This window comes from Mirounga leonina, unplaced genomic scaffold (assembly GCF_011800145.1).
Source record: "Mirounga leonina isolate KUSES-001 unplaced genomic scaffold, KU_Mleo_1.0 Mir_168, whole genome shotgun sequence".
NCBI lineage: Eukaryota > Metazoa > Chordata > Mammalia > Carnivora > Phocidae > Mirounga > Mirounga leonina.
The window spans coordinates 22,151,750-22,164,286 of record NW_023270426.1 but is presented as its reverse complement, the minus strand read 5'-3'; the positions used below and the strand labels follow the sequence as shown (position 1 = coordinate 22,164,286).

At 38.8% G+C, this 12,537-nt stretch overlaps 1 protein-coding gene across 6 annotated transcripts in view; it reads left to right on the top strand.

The window, feature by feature from the left end:
• Positions 1 to 12,537, top strand: part of FAM13B (family with sequence similarity 13 member B) — an 80,313-nt gene that overhangs the window by 50,979 nt on the left and 16,797 nt on the right. For all 6 annotated transcript variants that reach the window (XM_035014210.1, XM_035014209.1, XM_035014206.1 and 3 more), the window contains 3 exons: positions 8,877 to 8,941; positions 11,136 to 11,184; positions 11,603 to 11,753. In XM_035014210.1, the coding sequence (XP_034870101.1) occupies positions 8,877 to 8,941; positions 11,136 to 11,184; positions 11,603 to 11,753 (265 nt within the window). The remainder of the gene's footprint in view (positions 1 to 8,876; positions 8,942 to 11,135; positions 11,185 to 11,602; positions 11,754 to 12,537) is intronic.

Below are 12,537 nucleotides of genomic sequence, written 5' to 3'. Positions count from 1 at the left end.
TAAAATATTTAAGAATATTTGCCTGGAAGGAAACAAATGACGATATTAGCTGAGGTGGTTGGTGGTATTATGGTTGAATTTTGTTCTTTTTAAAAGCTTTTTTCCTATTTCCCGATTTTTTTCTGAAGAACGTGGGATCTTTTCACAGAGAAAATCCATGAACATCACTTTATTATTATTATTTTTAAAGATTTTATTTATTTATTCGACAGAGAGAGAGACAGGGAGAGAGGGAACACAAGCAGGGGGAGTGGGAGAGGGAGAAGCAGGCTTCCCGCAGAGCAAGGAGCCCGATGTGGGACTCGATCCCAGGACCCTGGGATCATGACCTGAGCCGAAGGCAGATGCTTAACGTGAGCCACCCAGGCGCCCCCATGAACATCCCTTTAAAAGTCACTAAATTGTTTTCAGTGTCTTAATTATCAGTGGTAACGTTTTTAAAATGTCAATAAATATACAAAGCAGTATCCTTCTAAGACATGTTTCAAAGTTCAGTTTTGATAACACTTTTTAAAATAAGATTCTTAATGGATAAGGAAGTTTTCTTCAACATGTTTTCATACTAAACCATAAACTCTAAGATAAAGATATAATAAAGAATTCGGGATCTGTTGACTGAGATTTGTATTCTGGCTTTGCCTCTTAATAGAACTGTGACTTTGGCCACCTTACCTAACTTTTCTTATCTGCTCTTTGCTTTTCCTTAGGTGGGGAGTAATACTTACGTTAGAGGATTATTATAATATCCAAGGAAGTGGAAGTATACAGTTATTTTTATAAGCTAGGAAACATTTCACAGAAGTTAAGCTGTTCCGCTATTTTCACTGCATTTGTTTATTACTTGTATATTAATGCTTTTAGTTATACTGGTATATTAGATTAATCCCTTTTCATCTCTTCATCATTAATTGCTTCTGTAGTTGTCTCCTTGACCTTTTCTGCCTGTCTACTGGATCATTTCCATCAGTGTAAAATGTTATTTTCCCACATTTAGGAAATAACTCTCTTGACTCTTCACCCCACTGTAGTTAAACCCCTATTTTTTGCTTCCCCTGTAATAAAATAACTTGAATGTATTGTCTCTTTTAATTCTTCTCTTCCCACTCTCTCTTGAACCCCCTTCAGGTAACCTTTTGCCCCATCATTCCTCTGAAATTGCTTTTGCAAGTTACCAATGATGTCTGTTGCACAGACTTTCTGCTTATTTTCATTCACTCCCTTGGTAATCTCATTTAGACTAATCATTTTAAAATACTATCTACATGCTAAAGATTCCAAAATTGTATCTCTAGGTGAGATCTTTCTCTTGAACTTAATTCCTTATATCGAGTTGTTTTACTTAACATTTACACTTGAAAATCTTAAAAGCATTTTGAACTTTACAGGCACCAAACTGAACTTATAATCTTGTCCACATATCTGATCTTCTTTTTGTCTTTAAAATCTCAATAAAGGACAGTTTCTCCTTCCATATGCATAAGCCAAAAAGCCTTGGGTCATCCTTGGTTTCTTTTCACTGCACATCCAGTCTTTTACAGAGTCCTGTTTGCTGTACCTTCAAAGTTTATCTGGAATCTGACCACTTTTTACCTTTTCTTCTGCCACCATGTAGGTGCAAACCCAACATTATTTCACCTAGATTAATAGATTAATATAGGCTCCTACCTAATACTTTGCCTCCCTGTGGTCTATTCTCAGCACAGCAGCCAGAGTGATCCTTTTAAAAGGAAAATTGTATAATGTCAGTTCTCTTCTTAGAACCTTCCAGTGCCATCTGGGTATAAAAATATGGGAGTAGGCACTACAGAAACACTAACAGACATCTCAGTATTAAGGTTCTGTCAGGATTGCTGTTTTCCCAGGTGTCCCCTGGTTTGCTTCTTCCTCTGATCCTGCAGATGTTTCCTCACTTTGACCTTTTCAGTATGGCCAAATCTCCTCATCACTCTGTTTTAGTATTAGCAGGTCTTCCCATTGACCCACTCCTATCTAGTCCCTGAAGTTCCTGTCCTTCTTCCCCTTGTCCTTGATAGTGTTATCACTGTTGCACATATCTTTTAAATTATTAGTTTATTGTTATTGTTATTGTCTTTCTCCCACCTTTAGACTGTAAATCCTCAACCTTCATGAATGTTGAAATTTTTATGTTTTGTTCATTATTGCATCCCCATTATCTAAAACACATAGGTATTCATTAAGTATTTGTGGAATATGTGACCAAACAAATGAATAACATCTGACACTTAGTGTGGGCATCTAAGTAAATTTGTTCTTGTTCTTCCTGTCTCGTCTTGTCTCTTCCTCTCTCTTCTCTTCCTCTCTGTTTTCCTCTCCTCCCCTTCCCTCCCCTATCAGTAGACTCCATACCCAATGTGAGAGTTGTGCTCTACCGACTGAGCCAGCCAGGTGCCCCCTAAGTTAATGTGTTGAATGAAATTGGTGTATGAATTACTTTGTAAAGAATGCAAGAATTATTTTTTTTCCAAAAACTTTATTTTTTAGAGCAGCTTTAGGTTTACAACAAAATTGACAGGGCGGTACAGTGATTTCCCATATGTTCCCTGCCCTAACACATGCACAGCCTCCCCCATTAGCACCATCACTCACCTAAACGGTACATATTTTACCAGGAATGAACCTGCACTGACACATCATAATCACTCAAAGTCTAGTTTATCTTAAAGTTTATTCTTGATGTTGTATATTTCAGTGGTTTGAACAAATGTATAATGACATGTATTTATTATAATATCGTACTCTGGTTTTTAAACTGTCCTAAAAATCCTCTGTGCTCTGTTCATTTCTCCCACCACCCTTGCAACCACTGATCTTTTTATTGTCTGCATAGTTTTGCCTTTTCCAGAATGTCATATAGTTGGGGGCGCCTGGGTGGCTCAGTCGTTAAGCGTCTGCCTTCGGCTCAGGTCATGGTCCCAGGGTCCTGGGATCGAGCCCCGCATCGGGCTCCCTGCTTGGTGGGAAGCCTGCTTCTCCCTCTCTCACTCCCCCTGCTTGTGTTCCCTCTCTCGCTGTCTCTCTCTCTGTCTAATAAATAAATAAAAATCTTAAAAAAAAAAAAAATATCATATAGTTGGAATTGTGTAGTATGTAGTCTTTTCATATTGGCTTCTTTTACTTAATAATAATGCATTTAAGGTTCCTTCATGTTTTCTTCATGGTTTGATAGCTCATTTCTTTTTAGTACTGAATCATATTCCATTGTTGCAATGTACCACAATTTATCCATCCATTCGTCTAATGAAGGACATCTTGGTTGCTTAACCGACTTGCTTAACTGCACCATCCAGGCACCCTAGATCTATACATTTTTAAATAGGTACAATAGTTGGTAGGGTAATTTGGACTCTTTTTGAGGGGTTAAAACTGAAAATCAGTAGCCTGATCAGAGCTCACATCAAAATACTTAGTATTAGTAAACTTATCATAAAATCAATTCATTTCAAGATTCACAAGCTTTTATTGTTGGTACCTAACAGACTTACAGTTATTTATATCTTCCAAACACTGAGCAATTAGTGGAATGTAATCTTTTTTCAGAAGTGGAGGCCAGAAGTATTTGGGAAGCTCTAGCAGACAGCCAAGAAGAAGCGATAGATGATTGTCAGTTTGACTTGTGCTATTATGAGATCTTACTAGGTTTTGTTTTTTTGTTGTTGTTGTTTTTTAAAGATTTATTTATTTATTTGTGAAAGAGAGTGGGTGGGCGCGCAAGAGCGTTCCCAGGGTGGGCGGGGCAGGGGGAGAGGGAGAGTGAGTCTTAAGCAGACTGTGCTGGCCTGGAAGCCTGGTGTGGGGCTCTGTATCACAACCTGAGATGAAGATCTGAGCCAAAACCGAGTCTGACGCTTAACTGACTGAGTCACCCACGTGCCCCAGGTTTTTTATTTTTTCTCAACAGTTAAAAAAATATATAAAACCTCTCCCAGGAAACAGCCACTCAATAACATATTTGTTTGGTTGTTTTTAAATCCCAATCTCTCTCTTCTTTCTCTTTTTATTTTTAAAAATTGAGAAATAATTGTCATATAACATTGTATTAGTTTCTAGTTTTTTTTTGTTTTTTTAATTTAATTTATTTATTTGAGACAGAATGAGAGAGAGAGCACATGAGAGGGGGGAGGGTCAGAGGGAGAGGCAGACTACCTGCCAAGCAGGGAGCCCGATGCGGGACTTGATCCAGGGACTCCAGGATCATGACCTGAGCCAAAGGCAGTCACTTAACCAACTGAGCCACCCAGGCGCCCAGTTTCTAGTTATTTATCTGACAGAGAGAGAGAGCAAGAGAGCACACATGCACGAGCAGGGGGAGTGGCAGGCAGAGGGAGAGGGAGAAGCAGGCTCCCTGTGGAGCAGGGAGCCTGACGCGGGGCTTGATCCCAGGACTCTGGGATCACGACCCAAGCTGAAGACAGATGCTCAACCAATTGAGCCACCCATGCACACCAACATTATATTAGTTTCAAGTGTACAACATAATGATTTTATGTGTGTATATATTGTGAAATGATCACAATAGGTAGTTAACATCCATCACCACACAGTTAAAAAGCTTTTTTTCTTGTGTTGAGATTTGTAAGATCTCCTCTCAGTAATGTTCATATATACAATACAGTATTATTATTAATTTTTTTAATTAAAAAAAATAATTTTTTTAAATTATTTGACAGACACATCGAGAGAGGGAACACAAGCAGGGGGACTGGGAGAGGGAGAAGCAGGCTTCCTACGGAGCAGGGAGCCCGATGCGGGGCTTTATCCCAGGACCCTGGGATCATGACCTGAGCCAAAGGCAGACGCTTAACCACTGAGCCACCCAGGCGCCCCTACAATACAGTATTATTAAATGTAGTCACTAAGCTATACATTATATTCCTATGTCTTACTTGTTTTATAATTGGAAGTTTGTACCTTTTGAGTACTTTGACCCATTTTGCCCACTCCCAAGTCCCTATCTCTGGCAACAACCAATCTGTTCTCTGTATCTATGAGGTTGTTTTTGTTTTGTTTATTTAGATGTCACATGTGAGATCATGTGACATTTGTCTTTCTCTGTCTGACTTAATTCACTTAGCATAATGCGCTCGTGGTCCATCCATGTTGTGACCAATGGCAGAATTTCCTTCTCTTTTATGGCAAAATAATACTCCATTGTATAAATATATGCACTACATTTTCTTTATCCATTCATCCATTGATGGACACTTAGGTTGTTATCATGTTTTGGTTATTGAAAATAATGCTGCAGTGAACCTGGCCATGCCGTTAATCTTTTTGAAGTAGTGTTTTTGTTTCCTTTGGATAAATATCCAGAAGTGGAATTGCTGATAATTACATGTTCTAGTTTTAATTTTTTGAGGAACCTCCATACTGCTTTCCATAGTGGCCGGATCAGTTTACATTCCTACCAACAGTGTACTGTGATTCCCTTTCTCTACATCTTCGCCAGCACTTGTGTCTTTTTGATAATAGCCTTTCTGACAGATGTGAGGTGCTATCTCATTGTGATTTTGATTTGCATTTCTGTGATGATTAGTGATGTTGAGCACCTTTTCATGTACCTTTGATGATCTGTATATGTCGGGCAAATGTCTATTCAGGTCTTCTGCCCAATTTGTTTCCCCTCTGCCCATTTTTAAATCTGATTGTTTTTTCCTATTGAGTTGTAGGTCTTTTTCTTTTATACATTTTGGGTATTAACTCATTGTCAGATATATTGTGGGTTTTTTGTTTTTTGTTTTGTTTTGTTTTTTGAGAGAGCATGAGTGCATGTACTCGATCTGGGGGTGGGGCAGAGGGAGACGGGGAGAGAGAATCGCAAGCAGGCTCCATGCCCAGGCAGAGTCTGACATGGGGCTCAATCTCATGATCCTGAGATCGTGACCTGAGCTGAATTCAAGAGTTGGATCCTTAACCGACTGAGCCACTCAAGCACCCCTGTCAGATACATTGTTTGCCAATATTTTCCCATTTGGTAGGTTGCCTTTTCATTTTGTTGATGGTTTCCTTTGCAGTAGAGACTTACTTACCCATTGATCAATGGAAGAAATTTTCTTATTTAATAAACTGTTTAGTAAGAGTTTACAAAGCAAATGAAATGTGGAATGGAGTGGGGATATTTAGCTTATTTAAAAGAAGTAACTAGCATGCTTGAGGAATAGTAGGTGGGTGGAGATGGGGAGATAGAGAACTAAACAGTGTGGAAGTATCAATAATGAATGGATAAGGAATGGGGGGAGGCCACAGAAATTACTGGAAATGCCCATTAGGCTTTAATTAGCTCCTGGCGTTTAGCCCTGACAGCCCCTGAACATTGGCAATATGATTATGCTGCAGCCGCTGCTCCCACGAGTATTGCCGCCCCCGCCGCTCCCCCCCCCCCCCCCGCCCACCAGAGCTCTCTAGCTTACCTTAATGGGGGCCGGAGCACCTTAGACTTTCTTTTGAGGACCCTGATGGTTTGGGGGAAGAGTATGGGCTGTTTTGCCAGCTGATAATTTAGAAAAAACAAGCTCTTTCTCCCCATGTACAAAGGAATAAATGTTTTGTATAGAGTGAATTCTGAGGAAGTAAAATATTTTAGTTTCTCAAAAAAGTATTGTATATTTCTGTGTCTGTTAGATTGAAGTCTAGATATACTTTAACCTGACCCTAATACCTCTTTTTTTTTTTTGTCTTGGGGCATAATGTAGAAGATAACTCTGCACCTTACTCTGAATTTCATCTCCTTCTTCACTGCTGGTGTATCAGTGTAGCAGCTTTTGTCTTCTGTTACTGCTTCTTTTATGTTGCCTCCAATTGCTTTTTTTTTTAACTACTTTTCAGTATTCATTTTAAGAATTATGTTGCCTAGGGGTGCCTGGGTGGGTCAGTCAGTTAAGCGTCTGCCTTCAGCTCAGGTCGCGATCTCAGGGTCTTGGGATGGAGCCCTGCGTCGGGCTCCCTGCTGAGCAGGGCATCTGCTTCTCCCTCTCCCCCTGGCCCTCCCTCCCCCACTCAGGCTCGCATGCTGTCTCTCTCTCTTTCCAATAAATAAATAAAATTTAAAAAAGTATGTTGGAGTTGGTGATGTAATAGTATGCTTTTATACTAGAACTTTATAATTTTTTCTTCTAAGCTATTTCTTTTGATTCTCTCATAGTAACTGTAAGATAGGCAAGTAAATGATTGTTATTCTCATATTTGTGATAGCAAAGGTAGAGCTGGGACTTGAACCTGGTTCTTTGAATAAAACACCAAGGCTTATTTTAAATAGTGGGTCTAGTAATGATTATTTCATGGGCCCATATTTAAGAATGCAAAGTTATATTCTAGACAGAAAGGTTGCTGAAGTCTGATGTCAATGGTTCTCAAATTTGAGTCTCAGGACCTCTTGATACTCTTAAAAGATAGTGAGTATCCCAGAAGGGTTTTGTTTACATGGGTATATCTATCAGTATTTACCACATTAGAAATTAAAATTGAAAAATTAGAAAATGTTTATTAATTCACTCAAGGTACTGTAAATATGGTTTTTTTTAAACTTAATAAAAAACTATATAAAACATTTGTACTTGAGGAATGGTATTGTTTTACATATTTACAAATACCATTAATGTTTGTCTGACTTAATAAAAGTCAAGTTGGATTCTCATACCTGCTTCTGCATTCAGTCTATTCCTATAGGTTCTTTTTTTTTTTTTTTAAGATTTTATTTATTTGACAGAGAGAGAGATCGCAACAGCAGGAACACAAGCAGAGGGAGTGGGAGAGGGAGAAGCAGGGAGCGCGATGTGGGGCTCGATCCCAGGACTCTGGGATCATGACCTGAGCCGAAGGCAGACGCTTAATGACTGAGCCACCCAGACACCCTATTGCTGTAGGTTCTTTTGTTTGAAGTGCGTGAAGACAATTCAGCCTCACAGAGATATGTAGTTGGAAAAGGAAGAAATAATTGAATAGCTTTTTCCAGATAATTATGAACTGTCTTTCATAATAAAACTGGACAAGTGGTAGTTTTTTGTTTTTGTTTTTTTTTTAAGATTTTATTTATTTATTTGAGAGAGAGAATGAGAGAGAGCACATGAGAGGGGGGAGGGTCAGAGGGAGATGCAGACTCCCTGCCGAGCAGGGAGCCCGATGCGGGACTCGATCCCGGGACTCCAGGATCATGACCTGAGCCGAAGGCAGTCGCTTAACCAACTGAGCCACCCAGGCGCCCCAAAGTGGTAGTTTCTTAAGAATCCAGCTGTCTGTTGATTTCAGAGGTGATCATCAGAAACATGAAAAAGTTTACCTAATTTGTAGTAATGGACAGGATATTTGTATTAGACTCAGTGAGTATCTATTTGGGGAAGGAATAGGGATGGGATGGTGTCACTAAGCTCATTAGAAAATAGGGGGAGTGTTCATACGTGTTTCTGAGGTTTACAGTTGTTATTTCGAATGTATGTAATAAAGGGATCTGGTGAACCAAATGATTCCTCTGTTACCTGCGAGGAAGTTACCAACTTAACCTGTTTGTGGCTGAGAAGAAAGAGGAGGAGGATTTGTCAGGTGGGACCACATGGCTATCCTTTTTGGAGGAAAGAATTCTAAGGACGGAAAAGGAATGTGATAGTAAGAGTAGTACCTCTTACCTGATAGTGTAGTGAGAATGCAGGGTCTGCATTTCATACACACGCACATGCCTCAGGTTTTGAGGAAGATAAATGGCTGTCTTTAAAAAGAGGTGCCAACACCTATAGACTGTTATGAAGGACTAAAAGGGGGCATTTGACTAACTTGTAGTCTCATACCGTAGTTCAGGTTGGAGACTTCCTGTAGTACATGAGTGTTGGGAGTTCCGTTGATACAGCGGTGGTGTTGTTTGTTGTCAGTCTGTAGGTGTACTGTTAGAGCCATGCGGTGACCGCGGTGATGGTGAAGATGGCTGTCTGGAGGGGTAAGCATTTTCTCTCATTACTCATTAATCCTTTTGAGAATTGGAGCCCTTGACAGATTTGGGGGTGAGAATTTTTAGCTGAATTTATCTGATGTAACATACATTTTTGATAATCTAAAATACCAACTTCTTGTTTTAATGGTAAGCATAAAACCTACTTATAAATATTCAGAGGGGCTACAGGTTCAGACAGACATTGGTTATAACTTGGAAAACATTCTGAAGGAAGAACAGAGCCTTCTTGGAGACACTCCAAACTTTCAGTTGATTTGTAGAACAATTGGGAATTTATTGATATTCTGGATATACCTTTCATTGAGTTAATTCATAGTCTTAGAACTGTGGGTAACTAACTGAAAGATTATAGCATATTTGCTTTACCACATTTGCACAGGATATTTTTGTTCCTTTCCAGCTTCTCCTTGGTGTATCCCAGCATAGTCTTACGCAGGTTGTGCTTGTTTACATCCTTGGCCAGCAAAAATGGGAGGGAGCTACTGAGGCAATGAGGATTTCAGCCATATATAGTCACCATAGATACTCGATAGATACAGTCCTTTTGAGCAGAAGCTTTCTAGAATGTTTTAAGTCACTGAATAGGTTTTGGGTCCTGTTACCCTTTTTCTGATTCTTTGAGACCTTGCCAAGCAGGGCATATTACAGCTTGCCTAGGAAAGATGATTTGATATTCAGAAAACAGATTTGTACTGAATGCAGACTGGATTGTAAATACTGAGGATTCTCAAGCATTACTGATTTGGTGATAGCTTGTTGGCAAGGGTAAACTTGTGTTAATGCCGTTGTCTCTCTTGACTGTGCGTAGGAATCCTGTTCTCTGAGGGTAAGTAAATTCTTTGGAGCCATGTCTCTGGAGTGTCTCCATACTCTGAAGGTCCACAGATTTCCTGCTTACAGCAGTTCCTTGTGCTTCCTTTCAGGAGGCAGGAATGATCCTCTTCCAGCCCAGGGAGTATTGGAGCTATGGGCTGAAGATATAAGATAAACAGGCATCCCCAGAATGATGACATCTGGATTTGGTAGAACAATAAGGATCCATTTAGTGAGGACTCAATCTTTTTGGAAAAGCTCTTTCCTCTTCAACTTGTGTATAGGTTAGCAAACTTGTTTTTAGATCCAAAGAGTTTCTTGGTTAGATGGATTACATTTTGCATGCTTAACACTCATGTTTCTCAAATTTAGATGATTGGGTCTTTTGTAGTCTCAAGGTAGAATGTAGCTCATTCCACCATTTGTTCCCACTCTAAGCAAGGGAAGGCCTTTGAGCTTGCCAGGGAATTTAGTTCATTTCTTATGCTCAGCAAGAATAAGGTAATTATGCATATGAGGAGACGACTTGCCAGAGTTAGATCAGCACCTGTCATCTGGGTACACACTGTTAAGGCAGGGTACAAGCAGCATCTGTGTGTACCATTGTAAATTGCCACCATTTCTTTGGGGAGAAGAAGTTTCCCACAGTAGGTATATTGCTAACCTACTGTAATACCAGGTGCTCTGTTGACTGGTCAAATAGGGAGAGATCTTTTGTGATAGCTTGCTCTAATATTTGTTCTAAATAGGGGTTCATTTTTATGGGGGGTATAAGAGGTGAATTGAAATTTTTAGACATTTCTTTTTTTACATGTTACCATTATGTTTTGAGCAAGGAGAGGTTTAGAAGTAGTAATCTTGTTCTGATTGTGATAGAACGCAATCAGATTTAAAATACAAGACCATAAGAAAATACATATATATAGGACCATCACTGTACTTTAAAAAAAAATCTTCTTTAAAAGAAAAAAGAAGTCCCAGAGTGGGGGATAATAAAGCTATTTGGTTAAAAGTAATATTTACTTTACAAAATCTTTTCCATTATACATTCAACCCTTTTGGTTTCTATTTATTGTGGATTTTAATTTTACTTTTAAAATGTTTTTCTTTTGGGGGGGTGGTTGTGTGGGAGGGTGGAGAATGTTACTTAATTTTTCTAAATCTGAAGTAATTCTGTGGATCTTTTCAGTAGTGTGTGATTTTCAGATATAGGGCTCCAAAGAATGGGCATATGTCCAGTTGTCATTTTCTTCTCTCATATTATAAATGCTAACTATTTGGGGAAGAGAGGAATCTAGGTAAGAATTGTACAATGATAGGAACCTCCTTACTCCTAAAAGACTAATAACTGTACTTGTATTTTTAGGAAAGAATATGTGTCATTTGACAGTGATACATTGTCACACTTGATTCTGGTAAGATTTTTTTCTTGTGGTTCTTAACAAATTTGACTAGGTTTAACCTACCAATTATTATACCTGGCCTTTAACGCTTGGGTTGAATAGGTTTAAAGGAGATGTAAATACAGACTCTCTTACCAGATATTTTACAGTTAAGCAGCGACTTAATTTGTCACTTTTGGTTACAAGTAACTTGGTTATAAAAACATTTTCCTGAATTTGGGATCCAAACTTTGTCTTCTGGTAGTACCTACTATAAAACTGCAGATGTGTGCTTGAAAACAGTTTGGATGGTGGGAGTGGGATAGCTGAGTATAGAGCCACTACTAGTAGTACATTAATGGAGACCATACAAGGATATACGCTGCTTGTTTTTAAGCTGAGTGAGAAAAGCTTTGTGGTTGTGAAATGTATTCTTTATTTCAAAATACAGGATTCTAGTAGCAAGATATGTGATTTGAATGCCAACACTGAGTCAGAAGTGCCAGGAGGTCAAAGTGTTGGTGTTCAAGGGGAAGCAGCATGTGGAACCCAAATTCCACATTTAGATCTGAAGAACGTTTCTGATGGTGATAAATGGGAAGGTAATTTTAGCCACACGTTATTTTCCTGATACTGTTATTTGTAACTGAAATTACCTAAAGCAATAATGAGACTGCTGCTCTTTTCTGGACAATCTTACTCATTTTGACTTTCTGTTCTCTCATATGAGAGGAGTGAGTGAATGTTGTTACTCAGATGCACTAATGAGATTGTAGGGCATCTATCGCATATGAACTTGAAGTTCTTATCTGATCCATTAGCTTTGAAGATGAAGTTAGAACTGATCGAAAAAATAAAATTCCCCAGGATAGGCTTTTGTTCATTGTTAAACCAGGTGCTAGTTCCCAGTCTTTGAAAATCTCACCTTAGGGCTTGGAGATCTCACCACTTTAAACAGAGGGCTTATATGTAACGATGTTTCCTTAATGATCATCAGGAAACCTTCCCCCCCCCCCCCAAATGATCTTTGAAGGCATTTCTAAGCAAATACTGTACCATATCACCACATCTGTGTATTAGATTATATAAGCATGGGAACAGAGTCCTAACAGTTTTTACAAAGGAGAAGAAGTTTAAATGTAAAAAGCAAGCCACCTGTGTGTGTGTGTGTGTGTATGTATATATATGTCAGAACTCAGTAAGTGTGTACTTAAGACTTGTATTTCATTGTATAAGTTTTTCTTTTTTTAATCAAAAGATGCAAAACCTAAATAAATACTGAACTCCAGTGAATGACTTGCATGCTGAAGTGTTTATAGGGAAGTATATCATTACCTGCAGTTTACTTTGAAATCCATGAAAAAAATAAGATGGTTAATGGGATGG